We start from the raw sequence: 20,038 nt of genomic DNA on the forward strand, positions 1-20,038 counted from the left end.
AGAGGGCAAAGAGAGGAGAATGCCTCTATAGGACAGTTCATTGTCAGTTGTATGTAGTAAAATCTTAATGTGGAGAGCACGGTTTGATTTCATACACGTTGGAATGAGGCAAAGCCTCACCCCTGAGAAAACCATGACTTGTCCACATTACGGCTGTACCATGTGTGGACTAACATGTTTAATCGGGGTAATTTGTGGGAAAATCATAGAATCATAGAATCATAGAATCGTTAAGGTTGGAAAAGACCCTTAAGATCATCGAGTCCAACCGTTAACCCAGCACTGCCGAGTCCATCACTAAACCATGTCCTCGAGCACCACATCTATCTGTTCTTTAAATACCTCTAGGGATGGGGACTCCACCACTTCCCTAGGCAGCCTGTTCCAATGCTTGACCACCCTTTCGGTGAAGAAGTTTTTCCTAATATCCAACCTAAACCTGCCCTGGCGCAGCTTGAGGCCGTAAATGAAAATGAAGCCAGCAAAGCCTAGTTTCCTACAGATTTGTAAACTTTGCTCCCTCCACTTTCTCACTGATGACAGCTCCTCTCCAAATGTCATCTGACTCTCTTTTTACTGCTGAAGAAGCATATTGAGGCTAGTTTGAGGCCATGCTTGTGCTGAGACAGCCACAAGAACACATCAATCAGCTTGCCAGCTACCCCTAAAGCAGCAGAATTTCCCAACTCTCCATCACTGTGAGCACTCACTGATCTCTCTCTTTCAAGTTATGCCATCTTTCCTTCAAATTTGCTTGAAGCTGGCCAGCTGATTCAGAAGTTACTGGGAACGAGGGACAGACATGCGGCACAGCCACAGAAGCTTTGTTCAGTTGTAACACAGAGCTACAAGCTGGAAGTCTTTTTTTCCCCCTTGGGCAGAAGGAGAAGAAGAAGAAATAAGAGAGAAACATGTGTCCAAAATGCTCTGGATATTCAATGTCTTCTCCGAAGTCTTCTCAGTCTTCAGCCAGCAAAGGAACTGCAGGATAAATTAAGATTTTTGAGGACATCTTAGCAAAGTGATTCCTCCATTAGGCTCCGGTGATCAATGAGGGAACGTTACCATTTCCCTGCTGAGAGGAAAAGAGGGTCGGATGGTCACACATATTCTCTACTCCTACGCAGCAGTGATTCAAGTAAGCTTTCTGTAAGCAAATGGTGTAGTGTTTTTTTCTTTTAATAGAAAGCTTTTTTCCTCCATTTTTCCTGCAGTTGAATATATAGACAAGATCAAGATATGAGGATAGCGGATTGTATGTTATCTTCTATGTCATTGTATTGGATCTGTCTATCAAAGTTCTCCTTCACCTCTCTCTTGTCACAGTTCATTATAAGGACCTGTTCTTTTATGACTAAACGATAGAGTAATATTAATCCTTAGCAAATGTAAAAAAGAAGATATGATAGCATGAATTTAATAAAAAAGCTTTTATTCACCAAGGTGTTTTTCTGAGAATATAAAATGGAACATCTCAGACTCTGTATGAATGGAAGCATATTTTCCTGAATGAGTTAAAATTTTATCTTCACCCCACAGTTGTACGACTCATAAGGCTAGACAGTCAAATCATTTTCAAAAAGCGTCAGATATTAAGATAAACACAATTCACATTGGAAACTATTTTATATTGTAAATTATAGTTTAATTGTTATTCCATTAGGAAGGGACCATCCGGGTCACTGAGTCCAATCCCACACTCTCAGCAATGCACTGGTCATTTCATCTGTACAACATTTAAGTGATTTGCCTTATTACTGCCATTGGAAGGCAAGTCCAGAACTTTATATTTCTAATTTTTTAGAAATGCTCTTCTAAATTTTAGGTAATCTTATTCTCAGTCACCTTATGCCATGAGCAGTGCCTGTATTCTTGGCTCAGTACAGCTCTTCAGTGCAGGCAGTTCGTTCCCCATGTTCACTGCATTGAGAGTTGATCCGAGATTTAGGCAAGAAGGCTTTGCAAAAGGGTGAGGGTCAAATTTACTTTTGGTGCACTGCCAAAGATCTTCTGTTATTCAAAACACACCTGATAAACCATTACGGTGAACAGAGTATCATTTACCCCACAGTAGAGTGTTATTGGAAGGTTTCTCTAATCTGCCAATATAATATAGCTGGTTTGCTTCTGGGTTTGTTCTCCTACCTCTCAAAACTTCGTCTTTATTATCTTCTTCCTGGGCTTTCTCTCAGAGGAAACAACAAGTTCCTTCCAAAGCAGGATGTGCTGGAGACAATTCAATCCAAAGTTTCATCCCTATGGCTACAGTAAAAGGTGCATCCACATTAAGCATTTTAGCTTAGAGAAGGAGTGCGCTTTTCAGGCAAACCTTGTGATAATCTCCACTTAATTGCTCTTTTTCACAAGGGGAATGGTCTCGGAGTGCATGAAGTTGATCCCTCTTCAATATAACTGAACTGGAAGTTTCACTCCAGAAATGCAGCTAATACAGTCCAGCTGCAAATAGGTATTTAGCCCATGGGGCCAGACTAAAGCTAATCTGACATAAAAAGCCTTGAAATGTCTGCAGCATAGACATCAGATCCTCAATGCCATCTAAATCTAAAAATCTGTTTCTGTTGGTTTGCACTAATTCCTCCTGTAGACTTAGCTAAGGAGATACCATGGCTGCCACCTCCTGTCCTGGAATATGCTCAGCGCTGCCCCAGCAGACCCTCTGCCCTCAAACATCCCCACGCTGCCTAATTCTACAGAAACACACACCTGTGGATTTGCAAACACTGTTCTGCCCTTTGGACACCCCCTCTCTAGTTGTAATCACCCTCCGGAAAAGCATAATAGAAAAAATCAGTTAGCCAGCTGTGTACTGAAGAAGTCCTAACACGCACAGATGACCTGCATCCACCCTTAAAAATAATATTTTAAGAACTGTTTTAATACAATCCATGGAGGCTATTGATGGTAATACGGGCTCAAAACCTGCCATGCAAGAGGTTGCACAAGAGAACTGTGAGATTAAAAATGTCTTCTGCACTTACAGGTCAAATAACTTCTCCCAAAAAAGGTTTTAAGCTTTTGAAATATAAACCTAAACTCATTTTAAAGACTCCAGATACAATAAGTATAACAGTCCCCTGGGAAGTTGCTCCATATTTCAATGATCTTTGCAGCTAGCAAACCAACCTTGTTTTAGAGATGAATTTATCTATCGTCGCCTTCAGTCTTTCTATCTTACGCTTTACTCTGCAAAACTAAAATGCCACCTTCTCCACATACAGGTACTCACATACAAGGGTTGCCTATCCATTCTTCTCTTCATATAGAATTACAATTTCGGTTTTTCAAGACCTACATCACAAGGCTTGTTTTTCAGCTTCAAAATCATTTTTGTGGCTGACCTTTATTTCTCTTCACTATTTCCACATCCTCATCACGGCGACATCATCAACATATATCATTCTTGATGTAGTCTTACCAATGATGTAGAGCGGTTTCAGGAACTATTTCTAATGATGGAGTAGCGCTATTGCTTTTTTCCTCCATTAAGAATTATTACTGAAAGTAAGCCTTTTGGCAACTACTTAAAAGAATTTATGGACTGGATGTTCAAAAATAAAGTATTTGCATGCATAACTTCGATAAAAGTCAAAATGGAATACGGATGTTTACATCCCTTTGAAAATCCAGTAGGCAACATCTTTACAGTATTTACCGCTCTTTAACATGTTGTTGAATGCTGCAGCATTCCATTAATGTCCTTAGCATGCCCATGGGAAAGTGCTGTTTTCCTTACTGAAAATAATATATTCAAAACAGCAAAAGGTTTGACGACTAACCAAGCACAGATTTCACCAAGACTCTACCAGTTTCCATTAGGCAGTATTGCTAATGCGCAACAACCCAGTCTAACACATACGTTGATGAATTAAATTTCAGTCTTCCGCGCAAGATCCTAAGAGGATTCAAATCCATTTTCGTTGCACCTCTATAAAATATCCCAACCACCAGATGAAGCAGAACAACTACTGACACCTCCGGTTGAAACCACAAGCATGCAGGAGTCACGCAGCCAGAAGGAAAGCAAACAAGGTCTATGACTTGGTAGCACAGTGGCCAGAAGACTTTACATTTCTCCTGTTATCTCAGAGAGGAAATTTGCAGAGAAGATAAAAAAAAAAAATTTAGAATTACTGTTTCATGGCAATTCTAATTTGGCTCTGTCAGGCCCCAGTTCTCCTTAGCAGGCTACGTTTTCAAGCCACTCTATGTTTGCATTGTGACCAGGGACCCAAGATACCCCAAGATGACCCATTAACAAGGAGAATTCTGAAAACTCATAAAAGTCAGCAAAAGAGGAGAGCTTACAGAAAAGGCTAATTTATTTTTTTTTAATAAAACTACAGGTATCCAATATCCCTTATAATCTCTCAAAAATTCTTTGTTTCTCTTCTTGGATAATTACTGAGTAATTAATGTGGACCTACAATAGCATCATCCCAGGGCTTTGCTTATACCCAACAGAGCAAGGTTACAGCTTAGCCTGTTCCTCCTCACACTATATAAACAGTTATCTTAGTCAGTCATCTCTTCACGTCGTGCATGTCACACTTCCATGAAGCAGCATAAACGATGATGGCACATGTTTTGTGGGTTAAATTTTCTTATGTGCTTTTAACAGCATTAAATCTGATGTAAAGCAACTTTGTAGAAAGAACCTCCTGGAGTTGAGAATTCATTAGCATGCCAAAGGAACATTTTCCAGCAAAGATGATTACGCAAATACCCCTGTGAGAAGGGGAAAGTTCTTTGAAATGTCTCTCATGGTTCAAGACAGCGTCTTATAAAGTGTAGAACGATTTCTGAACTGCCCAGATATGCAGAAGGAAGAGATTCTCACATAGCTTGTCCCAATTTTAACAGTGTTACTTGGAATGCTCACCTAAAACATCTTTAGAAACTAGAATTTTTACTGGTACAGAGAAAATCAGTGTATAAAGTGTAAATAAGGACAAAGTGACATTCCGTGAATTAAAAAATTTGCTCTCTGAATCAATAAGTAGGTTATGTGCCTTTATTTTTAAAAAAAATGCAAAACAAGAGCAAAAAGCCACTCAAACCAAGCATGACATGAAATGGTATGAAGCTCAGAGATCAAGACAATGTTGCTGGGATCCAAGTTTATCGACAGTAACTTTTTAACTATCCTCATACCAAAAGCTTGCGGTAACTACAGATATCAAATGAAAAGGTTATGTCTTCTTATGTGCTTCTTCTGCTTAGTTTAAAATTGTATTTGCTTTCAAATGCAACTTTAACTTAGTTTTAATACTAATGCTTACAAGCATCCGTGATGCAGGGATCATGTACTAGTAAGAGACAGAGGGAAAAAAAATGAGGTAGATTAGGTCAAACCGAAAATTCTAACAGAGTAATGAAATAGCAGAAATTAATCAAATGAATGTCAAGACCCATATTGACAGTGAGTCAGAAATCAGGAATACAGGGACATTATAAGTCCCAGGTATAAAAGAATATTTAGAAGCTTTCTTTTAAACAGGTAGAAAGAAAAAACAACTCTTACAAAAATGTGTATTTAAAATAATGGAATCACAGAATCATTTAGGTTGGAAAAGACCCTTAAGATCATTGAGTCCAACCGTTAACCCAGCACTGCCAAGCCCACCACTAAACCATGTCCCTCAGCACCACATCTCCCCAGCTTTTAAATATCCCCAGGGATGGGGACTCCACCACTGCCCCGGGCAGCCTGTGCCCGTGCCTGACTGTCCTTTCGGTGAAGAAATTTTTCCTAGCATCCAAAACATGGTGAGGGATGAGCTGACCTACAGTCACCACTGACCGCTAGAGACCGATACCCCCCAGCACAGAGGAAGCATTTATTCTTGGAGTCTGTTTCACCTTTTACAAGGCTAGGATGACCCGACAGCATGGATGACCCGGTATTATGTGGTTAAAAATTGTGTTTAAGCTCAACCTTGTTAGCAAAATTCACCATTTCTTCCTGCATAGCTGGACTGCAGGGATCATAAAACAAATACTTTGACCATTTCTTCGCTAAAAAGTATTGAGAAAATACATAAAGTAGTCAGGAGTAAAGACTTTTTTTTTTTTTTTAAATTTGGCTGCAGTTTCTCCACTTACTAAGAGCTTGAAATTAATAAGCATGTAGAGAGAAGTAGATTTCTCTATACTTAACCATTTTTTTTTCAAATTGTCTTCTTTTCTGTTGCTAGGAGACTACAATCCCAAAGTATCAATAATGATGAAGGACATTATATTAAATTTATCTTTATTTTATTAAAGAATGATCAAAACAACTTGTACCTTAAAAACAATGTAAAACAAAAATCTCTTAACTCAGAAAAATTCTAACACAACAACTCAATGTCTTCAAGGCTTGGTAACTACATAAATGATGTGTGATATACAGCTCAGCAGTATATCAAAGCAGGTCCAGCATATTTACCAGACAAAAATATAATAAAAGAGATAATAAAAATGGGTGAAAGGTTTGTATCACCCTTGATCAAATAAACCATCTGCTTCTGCCCATTAGAGGAGGACTGAGTCAGATGATCCTTATGGTGAACTATCACACAATCAGACGTTGATCCAACGTAATTATAGGATCACGAAAATGAGATGTAAGAAAATTTTAAAAGAGGCAGCAGTGAAAAGTGTCACTCTGCACCCATAAGGACATAAGAAACCAAGTTGCTAAATAATCTCAGCAAGAAGGATCCAACAGAAGCTTTGGAAATAAACAATGCGGTGTTATAGATCATAAAACAGAGGAACACATAAAATGCTCTTCTGAATATGATACAGTACTGACATTATTTTTTGCAACTAACATCAAATGCTTTGCAGGATTCTTTATTTGTTGGGTGGATTAATGTTTTAAAGTTTCATTTTTAATAACAATACATAATCCTAGACTTTTGCTTCTTCAATATAAATGCACAGAAAAACTGCAAGCTATAAAATTGTATATAGCTATATTAAAATTATGTATGCAGCTACAGTATTAAAACTAAAATATTTTTAACATACTGAAAAAGCCACAATTTCTGAAAAGTCAGTTTCTGCAGCTAAACATCAAAAAGAATGCACGGCTTTAAAAAAAAAAGGTAAATATAAACATGAGAAGGATTACAGGCATTGGGAAAATAGAAGAAAGTAAATATGAGAGAACCGATGTTTCTTTGGGGTTTGATGATAAGTCTGTGAAGATTTTTTAAATTCAGACTAGAAGTTTCTCTTTCTTTTAGTAGGCAGTCTTTGATCCAACTGAAAGCAATTAAGACTAAAAACAGGAATATGATGGTGTTTAAATTTCTTCCTGCTTTTTTCTAGCAGCAAGAACTAGTGTGGATGTGTGGCAAATCATGCTATACAAATACAAACCTCAGCTATACAAATAAAATCTGAGAAACACCACAACATGAGTTCAATGTCCTTCCACTCAGAGTGAAAAACAAAGCGTAATGCAAAGTACAAACACAAGCCCAAGACAATTTGGGTAATTTTAACTGATTATTTTCTCAGCACGTGCAGGAAGCTAACAGGCATATTTGTCATGTAGAAGCACTCACTCATCCTCCAGAAATACCTACAGTCAATGAGGAGAGTCAGGCATTTCAGTTAAGTTCACTGCATTGGTCTCCAAAGATCTTCAGAGGTGACCAGTTCCAGTGACGACGCGGTACCTGGCTGAGGCACCCCGTACACAGTGGTATGGCCATCTACTTTCTGTGAAGTGCCACTTAAAGCTCTTAAAGCAAGGAGTTCCCTTACCATCAATACCTCACGCTTCTTTGATCCACCATTTCTGACAGGCAGAGCTCCCAAAAGTGGAGGGATCGGATGTATTCAGCTCAACTACCAATATCACTTGAGACTGCATCATCTTTTTGCCAAGAGTTCTGGGTAAACAAGAGCCTGGGAACCCTTAATAAGCTCAAATGCCAACATCTTACTATTTTCACTTTACCGTTTGACAATTTTAATACTTTATCTTTGCCTGAATTGGCCACACATGACTGATCTAGCAGAGTTCCCTCTCAGATGCATTTTCAGGATACCTATTGTTCACGGGAGTTGAACATGGTGTTCACCGCATTCGAGCCTGGACAAATTACGTGAAAGCCAGTATGGGGTGGTATAACCAACTACTATACAACTACCTTATACATGTCAGCATAATGCTATATTATGGCATCTGTACTGCTCCCAAAAGGAACTCTGTCAGAAGGAAAAGTCCCAAGCTCCGTTTCAGTACCAACGAAGCTGCTACATTGCTGTGGTTTTCACTCTACCAGCTTTTGGACACAACTTACACATTCCTCTCGCAAATGAATCATAAGCTTCTCTGGTGAAAGACTGAACTAGAAGCACTAGGATCTGAGCATAAGCAATAACAGAATTATCACTGACAGATATACACCAGTGAAAATTTTTGGTAACACAGCATATCTTTTGCTGTCCTGGTAGATATTACCCTGATACATACCAAGAAGACAACGGTCATTTTAAATACAAACTACAGAAAAGTGATGAAAGAACCTTTTGCCATTTATGGATAAGATGAAGCTACTTACAGGCTGTTTAAACTGTCACTTCTATATCATAATCATAATCAAGGTATTGTGTGCCTTTCACAGTATAAGGAATAAGGTGGGCTAGCTTGCCAACAAGGATAAATCAAGATGTATATACAGTTAACGAAGAAATAGACCCCTTGCTGCCAGAGGCTTCACTAAAGCAGCAGCCATTGGGGATGCCATTTGTGCTTGCATTTGTGAGCTGTGCATGAGTGTTCCTGGGCTGAATAATGAACCTCCTTGGTGCATTGGGGCTGGTTTATGGTTCATGGAAGCAGTTGCTTTGTATTCACACGTAGTATTTTATGCAAGCTTTAAAAGAGTAAGATTCTTTTCTCTTCACCTTTATTGAAACCCCTTGATACTAAAAATGTAGGCATATCACATGCCCTGATTTGGTGAAGCTATGTACTAATGTAAGATATAAAATAAAACCTTGCTGCTCATAATGATTACACAAATTGTTAGCGTATAGTTCTCTTTCCAGCACACTAGGTCTGGCGCACTGAGAATCTGGGGATGCTGCTAACATGGAGACCCGCAGAGGATTAAGTGCCCCCCGGGGACCTGCTCTGCTTACATTGTAGTCAATGGAAATGAGGAGGCAGTTCAGTGGTCGCCTTCTTTTGAGGGGTTTCCTCTGTGGCTCATGACCTTAAAATGAGTCCCCGGGAAATTCCATGTCCCAGTCCGTCTTTCCACAGTCATGCCAGAGTTACCCTGAAAGCCACACTTTCTCTTTCCTTACTGTAGTTCTCCTCCGCAAGCCATCCTCCTTCCTTCCCTTCTCTGACTCACACATTCAGATTGCCTGGGGGTTCATTTTTATCCCTCCGTCTTCTAGCTTTCTTACTCCTTTATCACTTTACCTCCAATTCTGTATGCTCTCACTGTCAGACTGGCCTCCTGATTGTCAGCTGGACCTTTGGTGAGTATAATATTCTTGCCCCTGTTCTTGAAAGAGGAAGAATAATTAGCACATCTTTTAAATTAATGCACCTAGCCCTAGTCCATATAGCCACATGTAAAGTGTACACATTTTTAGTACACTGAAAAATATATTTCCGTAGTTTTTTCATTGAACTTCTGACCACTAAAAACTCTTTTAACAGAGACAGCTCAGAAAAATAAGTGGCAATCTACTTTTATCTTTCAACCAATAAAACACTCTTGATAGATGAGCAACCTATATTTTGATAAGTGAGCAACCTCACCTACCTAAGCTGGGCCTGCTCGGAGTGGGAAGTTGGACCACAGACCTCCAGAGGACTCCTCCAACCTACACTATTCTATGATTATACAACACAGTGCAAACCTTTGCTTTTTAGTTTTCATTTCAAAAATGACAGTATTCCTCTGCTATAGAATTACAGCGTATGACGTTTTCTCTGCTGAACTACCATTTTGATTAGCATGATCTATAGAGAAGGAGGGGGAAAAAAGGATGAATGAGGAAGAAAGCCTATGCATTTGCATTGAACTTGACACAGTTTTGAGGCTACCAAAAAAAACCAAGAAAAATTAAGGCAATTTTGAAGACATCTCCGTGTCTTTCTCAGTGCTCATCACTGTTCCACTCCAGCATCCTATATCTCAACTCAAGATATTTTGCATCCCCATAGACGGCTGTAACTTCTGGGCTGACAAACATTTTCACTGCTGTTAAATAGTATAATAACAGCTGGACAGGAATTGATGACATTCTCCAATAGCAATTCCTAGTATGCCTTATATTAAAAAATTTCTGGAAATAATCAATCAAGAGATTTTTTTTGTTTTTAAAAAACCTGCAAATGCTTCAGAAGTATTAAAACATTTAGTTGCATATTTTTGAAAGAAAGATATCGCCAACAAGCAAAACTTCAGCTCCCTAAACAGAAAAGATTTTTCACAACGGAAGCGGTTAAGCACAAGAACAGGGTGCCTAAAAATGTGATGAAATCTGCATCCTCAGAGATTTTCAGTACTCAACTGAGCAAGGCACTAACTTTGAAGTTAGCCAGGCTCAGAGCAAGGAATTGGACTAGATAACTTCCAGAAGTCCCATCTAACCAAACTCTTTCTGTAATAGCATAAAACAGCAGTATTTTAGTTCATCAGTGTGTGTTTCCAAATTTAAGCATGATAACAGCAATTTTAAATGGATTAAAAAAAATTTCAAAATTTTAAATATCTCAACGTTTTTACTCCTTTTTCATTGGGTTACAGGTATTTCTGAATCCTAAAAGATGTAACGCAAACCAGTTATACCACATTGAACTAAGGGTCAGTTCAGACCCTTGCTCTCCCCCCAGCAGAAGAGCACAGCAGCAGCGCAAACACATCTCGACAGCTTCCTAGAATATTTGCCCAGCCTCCAGGGCCTCCCTGGCCCAGAGGTGGTACCCGTCTTCCGTATCCCCCAGCCAACTTTTCATCCATGATTTTGCCCAGTCACTTTTAGGAACATGTATGCTATTAGCTGAGAGCTATATTTGAGATTTACGTCCTCTGTCCTTTACAACTTCAAAGAAAATCTGTACTAGGGTGATTTTTTACAAATACTAAATAATAACTAAATGAAAAATAAAAGCTTTAAAAGAATATTTTTCCTTAGCACTAATTCAGTGGGTGGCTTAATATAGAGAGGTGTAAGATCACTTTCCCTCCAGCAGCTATGTCATTTACACTCTTCAAAAACCTATGCTAAAAACCTGCTGTTGGAATTTCTCTCATTAATCGAGCTAAATAAGTCCGTGAAAGCCTTTGGTAAAACAGACACTAGATTACATTAATTAATCATTTAAATTTTCTTCTGATTTTTCCTCGACTGCCACAGGCAACCCTGCCTCTTCAAAGATAACTACAATCCAAGAACAATAACTACAGTTCACAAGGGCAGCAAGAGAATTGAAGCAGGGGTACATTAGGTGAAAATCTGAGCCAATTTATTTGCATCATATATCCTATCAATTTTGTTGCTCTAAGCAAAGTTAAAATACACTTCTGTTCCGACTTCATTTGCACAAAACAAGAAGAAATTAGGGGATGGAGGTGCAGAAATATTTCATTTTTAAGGAATACCACTCTTGAGTATACGTAGAGGGAAGGCATTTATTAACCTGCATGTACCAAATGCAGGTGATAGCACGAGGACTCCTCTTTTCTAAAATTAAATTGGCTCTTCATTGTAAACCTTTTCATAGATTTTCTGCCACCAAAACCAGCAGTTCAGCTATCTCGGTACGCAGTGACCGCCTCGTGTTTCCCAAAACTCATCCTCCTACAACCTCTGCTTTTTCCTCCTAGTTCTATTCGTTACTAAATAATGTTTGATAGTTAATGTTTACCCATTATATTCCAAATTTAGACACAGTAAAAATAAAAATGCATATTACAAATTATTAAATAATTGTTATCAATATAACTTTTTAATACAACACTGTTCTTCAGTATACACCATTCATAAAAATCCTTTTGATATTATTAGCGTTAAACTGTTTTACATAGGTAAAATGAGACCAAGTTACCTTTATTTCATGTACTTCTGTTCACAATATTCAAGAACCCTTGTAAAAGTGAGTAGCCATCAGTTCTGATCACTTAAATCAAAAAACTGAAAAATGCTCATTTCTTGGGTGATCACACCTGTGACCATTCCGTACAAAGAACTGCAGACTCTGCTAAGCTGTTAGCATCCAAAGCATTGAGAACTTCAAGAAGTAAATATCCCGGTTTCCCTCAAAAAAAAAAAAAGATTGAGGATCAGGCATCCAAAATTCACTGCCACCATCAGGTGGTGACTAATCAATACATTTGATCTCAGACAAAAGTCAATAGCGGGGCGCAGTGATTTGTCTCATTCATATGCCTATAACATACATTTGTTACTGCGTGTATTTATAAAAACTATAAAACGCAGTGCACAGAACTTCACTGTGAAATCTGCATGTTGCCTCACTCGGTGAGAAAGAGGAGCCCACCCCACTAAAAGTTAATAACCTCCCTGTAATTCAGGCAAGCACAAGAGAGATTCTTGCATATGGTGTGTCAAAAAAATAGCATATCTTAGCATGTAAGGTCACTTAGCTGTCAGGAACAGAAGCAGAAACTGCTTCCTAGACAAATGACGAACAAGAAATCAAGAAGCTGAGTAGGAAAGGAAAGGGAGGACAATTCTAATTTAAGCACATTTAAACAGGATGCAGCGTATGCACTCGACCCAAGACCCTGGCCCTGCAGACTGGCTGGTGGTGTGTTTATCTACGCAGTGTCCGTATGGACCAGGACCCTTTCCAAAAGACATTTTGAATGTTGCTATAGTGTTCTGTCAGGTCAAAGAGTTTAACAGCGTGGATGTGGTCAGACTGACTCAAGACCAGAAAACCATTCTGTTTACTATGATGCCGTAGCCTACTATAGACATAGAAATGTATTTCAGCTGTGAGCCTAGGATGGGACAATCAATGGGTTCATCTCCTTTCTATCAAGTATTTGAAAAGATTGTAAATATCCTCCACATGATTTACTCTAACTCTAACCTTACTGGTGATGTGTGGTTTGAACGCAGATGACTACCACGAAGCTATTCCACCAACTTCTGGTGGTGTATCTAACGCTGAGGGAGTAGGACACTTGTGTAGTACCCAGTCCCCCAGGACATATTCTCGAACATATCCAGAAAGTAAGAAGAAGTTTCTCCATCTAGCTGCACAGTTTATGAACTACTAAAGCAGGAGTATGAGAAGAGAGTATGGCTCCCACGAGCCCGTGAGAACCCAAAAAAGCTGTCTGACACAAAAGAAACACGCTTGAATCCGTGATTTCCTGTACAGTTTGTAACAGTAACACAAGGACAGCAATTGATAATCATTTCTGATGACTGAGTTGGATGTGTGATAAGTCCTCCAGATCAAACACTACTTAGTAAACTGGTGGTCATGCACAACACCAGGTTCAACTTCCAAATTATTTTAAAGTATAGAAACTGTTGCATCCAAGTTGATACATAAATAAATAAGGAATGGTAATGGCCATTTTGCCAAGCACAAATCATAAATACTACATCAGAAAACACTCATTCACTAATGGTACGCTGAGCAAACTTGTCAACCTATGTAGGTTGTTCCCCCACAAAAGACATAATTTATAGGAATACTATTCAGACTCTTCTTCAGCACACAAATTACAAATGATGTTACAAATCCTATAATCTTCCAATTTGGACAGTGTCTATCCATTCGTAACCCTATTAGGCAATACTTCTGAACTGACTGCCCTGCTAGATTACCTGCATTTCGGAAAATGTCATGCCAGCAACCATATGATCATGGCTGTGTCTGGCTTCTTGCTATTTCAGGTATTTCTGGGCTGTTCCTTCCCATTCCCAGAAAGTCTCAGGAAGTGGAAAAAGACTTAAAAATTCTCTGGAAGAGCCCAACAAGGTCGGTTAAGAAGAGGTAGGGTGATCAGTATATGGCTAAGTGCTAACAATGACAGTATCTTGATGGTGGCACTGTGAGGTAGTAGCCCACATTCCCAGTTCAAACCTGAGGAGATCCCAGCCTTCTTAAAATTCATTTGGGTGGTACTAATCAAGTCCCTTGCTAACATCTACTTACTACTGGCTTACACATCCCAGCGGTAGCAGAAAATAAGTGGATATGTGATCTGAGGTTGAGCAGACTCCCATGGGGAGGCAGGGGATCCTCACCAGCACTAAAGCCACCACGGCGCTCCCCGTTATCTCAGACTGAATGACTTCAGTGAAATTTAGGCAGGCTGAATCTCACTCAGAAGCTGTTCACATGGAGGGTGCTGTGATTCACCTTCATTTGAAGAAAATAAATGTATAACATGCTTATACAGAAACTCCCAGAAAGGAGATAACGTTTGAGTGCCACAAATCAGGCAGAACTCAGCTTTTATTTGTGGATTCTCTGAATGCAGGACAAAGCCATGAAGGAAAGGAACAGGAATGCTATAAGACATGTATAAGTACTGCATGACTAGTGATAGGCAAAGATTTATAATTAATCAACAACGGGAATGCAGCACTGTTTTACAAGGCAATAATCCAGCTCCATTCCCTAAGGTAAAGCTTAGGAGACTGAAGGCCGAGTAGTTTATTCAAACAAGGCGACTGGATTATTGCCCCATAAAACAGCATGGCACTGTGATGATTACCTTTGTGTTACATGCCCTTTTAAAATGTTTTTTCCCCATAAATGTTTAAAACCTAACAAGTAAAAAGATCAGGAGAAGAGACAGGGGACATGGGGTAGAAGATAACACATTTAATATGTTCTTCTAATTTCCTGAAAATGTATCAAGTAAGAAATGTAAAAGAAACGGTTTCGATCAGGGTTATTATAAATAGCAGCAATAAATCTTATTAATAAGCAGCATACTAAGATTTTACGTCTCTCTTCTTCTTCACACATATGTTGTTTCCCCCCTCTGCTACTTTTCTGCCTTTTCACACTCTCACAAATGCATAAGCAGTTTTTCTTCATCTAGAATTTTTCCTAACACGTTTAAATTTCACATTATACTCGACACATCACATTTCACCAAACCCAAAACAAGGCAACGACTCAAATGTCTTGGAGAATCTTATTAGCGATAGCTCATAAAACTTTAAGCCACGTCCAACCTCCATCATCTCTAAAAGAACAGGACATTTGGAGAATACAGAGCATCTTGTCTCAGTGCCTGAATCCACGCCTTGGACTGACCGACATGAGGCAGACCTGGTCTCAGGGCCCAAAATCACTTGGCCATCTTTTATTTAGAACAGACATATTTAGAACAGACGGGTATACTGCATCATAGCCAGTAATGTAACAAAAATTCAATATACCTGCTGTATATTATATATTCCTGGTAAGACAATACAAATACTCCAAGAGTGGACTAACTTCTTCATCTGTAAATTAAAGCCAAAGTATTAGCTTCATTCACAGTGGCACTAAATATACATGATTCACTGAATAAGAACATGATCAAAATAAGAAAATTCAGCAGACTCCCAAATCCTTTGTTTCTGATATTATACTTAGATGCGCCACAGCTGCCTCACAAGTTTGACATCTATTCCAGGCATTGAATTTAAAAGAAAATAACAAGTGGAATTTTTACAAATATTTCATCTCTAAAAACTCTTCTTTCTTCCATTTTAGAAACTTTGCAATTCCTCTAATAAAAAATTTCTTTATAAAGGCAAACAACCAAAACAAATATGATTTCAACTGACGTTGTTTTGAAAACATTAAATGGAATCCCACTGGGAAATTAAATGGAAATGTCATCTCTAGTAATGGGAGAGAATGATTCATAGACAGAATCTAACATTTTAAAATATGTTACCTACGTAATTAGAGGAGCCTGATTTTCCAAAGGACCAGTCTCTTACACCTTCCAATAAAATCAAAGACTAAATACAGATTTTGAAAGCCAGTTTCAACATATGTGCTGGAAATATTTGGCCACGCTGCAGAAATTAAATCTGGAAAGCACTGAAAGCATGTTCCTGCTACCTACGGCACGGAACTTGCTGGGTTCCAACTGCTTCACGAATGTCTTTTCGGAATAACTGCTATCACCAATGGCAGAATTACAGCTTGATTTCAAAATATTTGAACTACACAAAGAATCTATAATCATCCTTACAACAGCTTAAAAACAAGCTGTCCATTTAAAATACCGGGAATCTGCAGGAATCTGCAGTAGGTTGACAAAAAAATCTTCGGATAAAGAATTACAGGAAAGGGGACACCTTCTAGGCTGTCAAGGGGAGGAGAAAGTTTTAATTTCACTTACTGTCAAAAAAATAAAGTCCAAGTTTTGTGTAATACAGGCAGAAGGAAACAAGAAGCCGTGCATAGACAGCAAAGGTTCAAGTCCCACTATTACATTCAGGTCCCAGTATGACTTGTGACATGCAAGTGTAGACTCAGCCAAATCAGAGTTAACAATACAGAAAATTTTCCCTGGGCCTCTTCAAATTTATATAAAGCCAATTTTATCTGAAATTGCTAAGCAGTATTCTTAGATTACTAAGAAAACTATTTAAAGGATACTGTAGGGAGCCTATTCATCAATATTAAAGTCATTGTATCATTACACTGGGTTATTGGACTTTCCTGAACAAAGGTATTACTCTAAGTGTTCCCAAACTGTGGCCCCCAAACTAGTAATCGCAGGCTGTCATAGTTAATCCGCAGGTGATTCATAAAAAAAACGTTATTTTGAGGTGTATCATTAGCTCTGCAACTTTGACAAAGTTGTAGTCCTCTTCTGAGCACTCACAGCAGTGAGGAAAAAATGCCTTTTGTGTCATTTAACTGCTCAATGAGGAGTCAGGGGCTGAAATTTTTAAAATGCAGCAAGTGCTCTTTCTTGGCAGACCCTGTGCCGCACGAGAAGGCGGCAACACCTTCTTCAACTGGGTTAAACTTCTGAATTTCCTCTTCAGTGACTTGTAAGATCTGTGCAGGTTCTCGTTGGGGTGAACCAAACCCGGATTATTTGGTATCCCGTTCACTGGAGCGCTCGGCACCTGATAGCAGGAATGGGAGCCGCAAAGCTATTTGCAGGGTATTAAGAACAGGATGTTTGGAGACATAAATTCTCAGTAAAAAAGAAAGCAAGAGAAATATTAACTCAGATGTTGAGGCTGCTAAATGAAGGTCTGCTGACTAGTTACAGTGAAGCGGAGAGTGGTACTGTGACCAATAAACAAACTATCACCTCCGCTATCATGACCATTAAAAATGAAGCATGTAAAATTGGAAAAGTGAGGAGATTAAATAAAGCAGATATTTCATAGAAACTCTTAGCAGTAGTTGGATGCAATCTTATGTGGGACAGGTTTTCTTTAACGTCTAAACAACGAAAGAGCAAATAAAAGTAATTTAAAATGTTGAGACGTAAATCCATGGCTACATATTGTATTTCATACTGTTGGTACCATCAGCACTGGTTCTGTTCCTGATGCCACAGCATTAGGCACCAGGACTGTGGATCCACGTGGGAGTAATGTCAATGTTGCTGAAAAGAGAAAGATGCAAGTAGGATGGTAGTAGTGAGCTTCATAGCGAAGCCTCACAGCTTCCCAGTAACTGGAAGGAACTTTTCACGCTACTGACATCTCAGAGGACCCTTAGGGAGAAGGACGAGAGCTTTGAGATGCAAGTGTTCGGGGGACATGACATGAGCCGAAGTCATGGACAAAAGAACTGCAGCCAGCAGTCTCCGATTCAGCCATACTAAACAGCACGCTCATGTGGACAGAAAAAGGCAGGAGAAAACTTGAGGACTTTAGCAGAAAACCCAAATAAAAGAAACTGTGTTGGTCCCTTTCAAGGCAGCAGAAGGAGCTAACTATTTTAGACAAATCAAGGTCCTGCTTTTCAGTTTATCAGTGTTCAGGATCGTAGGACGTGCGCTTAAAGTCTTCCATCAGATATTTTGACATTTGTGCCTCATAAGACTTCTGGTCTCATCCTGAATGACATGCAAATACCACATTTTATCTTCACATGTCCTTCTGAAAGGCAAGTTAAGCATTCAGCGTGCCCATCGCTTGCATATATAACAGCATTACACAAAAGACTGCTTGAAGCCCAAAGGCACATTTTAAAACCAATAACTGCATTAGCTAACTAAATCTATAAACTTTTTATACATAAAAGAGAAGCGACTTGTAAAGAAAAAACAGTGAATTTGAGGCAACGTAAGAAACTCCAGATCCCAGCACAGGCAATGAAAAGGAAAGGCATTAGTAGAGGGTAGGCAGACAAGGACTTTCCACATTCGTCTCATTTTTATCTATCACAAATGAAATCATGATGATTTACAGTAAAACAATTACAGAGCCTTTGATCTAAATGCCACTCAGAAACTCACATTTAAGCAAGCGTACAAACTAAGTTGAACACCAGAATGTCTGGAAAATTTACCAGCAAAAAAAAAAAAAATAATCTTTAAACAAGCTCTATGATATTGGATTATATGAAAAAAATGTAAATGTTTTAATTATCTCAGAGAAGCATATGAGCATAAAGTTTTACTTTCACCACACCCACACATATATATACATTTGTATAGATGCACACACACCCCCCTCTCATTTTTAAATAAAATCTCCTATGTGAAAGATAAGTTTAATAATAGACAGCAGTAACTTAGGAATAAAAAAATGCATATAAGGATTTTGCAGTTATCCAAAAGCAAATAAACAAACAAAAAGATTATATCGAACATAAAGAAAACTCCAAATACGCTAAAAAAATCAAGCAAGTACAGGGTACAAATAACTTTAACTGATATGCAGTAGTAATACAATAGGATTATTGAATCTTAATATGTTGTCCAAAATTAAATTATTTTAATTGGCTATATTCCCTCATACCACAGCAGTACAGGACAAAGATAAAATACCCTCCTTTTCCTGGGAGCGTAAAAGGTTGCTCATTTACTACACCAGCATGTAGGGCAAGGGAAATTCATGCTGCAGTAGTAAATGAACTTTTTGTCATCAGCAGATTTCTGTTCCTAACAGCAAAAGAAATGTGAACACAGAAAACATTTATGTAGGCACTTTGTGGGAGATCTCATCCAAAAACCTTTGTTCTTATCCCCCCTTTCTTTACTTGTTTTTCTTCCTACCATTTTTGTCATTTTCTTTTGGTTTTTTCACTGTCTGATTATGCTAAAAATATTTTTTCATTTTAAAACTACATTTGGCTGCATTCCTGGATAAAGGAATCCACCGAGCAAATATAAACCTGGCCACTCCAGGGCACAATACTCTGCCCTTTCATTACAAGACACGGTCAGCTGAACTGTTTTCCAGTAATATCATGAATAATTCCTGCCAGGGGGATTGTGTCAGATCCCAGAGGATGAAACAGCTGAGGGAAAATGCCACATGCAAAATTCACCACTTCTAGCATACAACTCAAAAGCAGGTAGCATGTGCAGTCAGGACCGCTGAGATTGTCTGTGATAATAATAAGAGTGTGCTAGCCTTGCACAGAACATACAAGTTTCATATACAGAAAGGACAACAGAGAGCAGAAGAAACACTTTCTTTTTTTTATACGAAATGAGAGTACGAAAACAGGCAGAAAGTTCCCAAGAGGAAGACGGGCTGGAGCATCATGAACTTCCTTGCACTACAAGACCATAAAATCCATTTCATGCAGGCAGAGGTGCTATTCTTTGACACAGCTACGCGCACCGGTCGAAAGACTTAACGCATCTCTCCTTTCTGTTACAGAATTGCTTCAAAATACAGTGAGAAAATTAAGAAAATAAAGAAAACAAAATATTAAACAAGACCTTCCATGATCACCCTCACTGCTGAGTGGACCTTGGGGCGTGGAGCTGCTCCAGCCTCACCTCCATCGCGCTACAGGACTCGGTAACCCTTACCAGTTACTACCATCCACATTTACTGTTAGTACACC

The 20,038-nt window shown here is 38.8% G+C and overlaps 1 protein-coding gene across 5 annotated transcripts in view; it reads right to left on the reverse strand.

Moving 5' to 3' along the window:
• Window positions 1–20,038, reverse strand: part of MSRA (methionine sulfoxide reductase A) — a 300,787-nt gene that overhangs the window by 244,985 nt on the left and 35,764 nt on the right. Inside the window, exon 2 of one of the 5 annotated variants that reach the window (XM_087776795.1) lies at window positions 9,455–9,534. The exons of the other annotated variants lie outside the window; for them this stretch is intronic. Coding sequence (XP_087632921.1) covers window positions 9,455–9,534 — 80 coding nt within the window. The remainder of the gene's footprint in view (window positions 1–9,454; window positions 9,535–20,038) is intronic. 5 annotated transcript variants of the gene reach the window in all.

Source organism: Nipponia nippon, unplaced genomic scaffold, assembly GCF_047370975.1.
Source record: "Nipponia nippon isolate SJK-2023a ecotype South Korea unplaced genomic scaffold, ASM4737097v1 scaffold_4, whole genome shotgun sequence".
NCBI lineage: Eukaryota > Metazoa > Chordata > Aves > Pelecaniformes > Threskiornithidae > Nipponia > Nipponia nippon.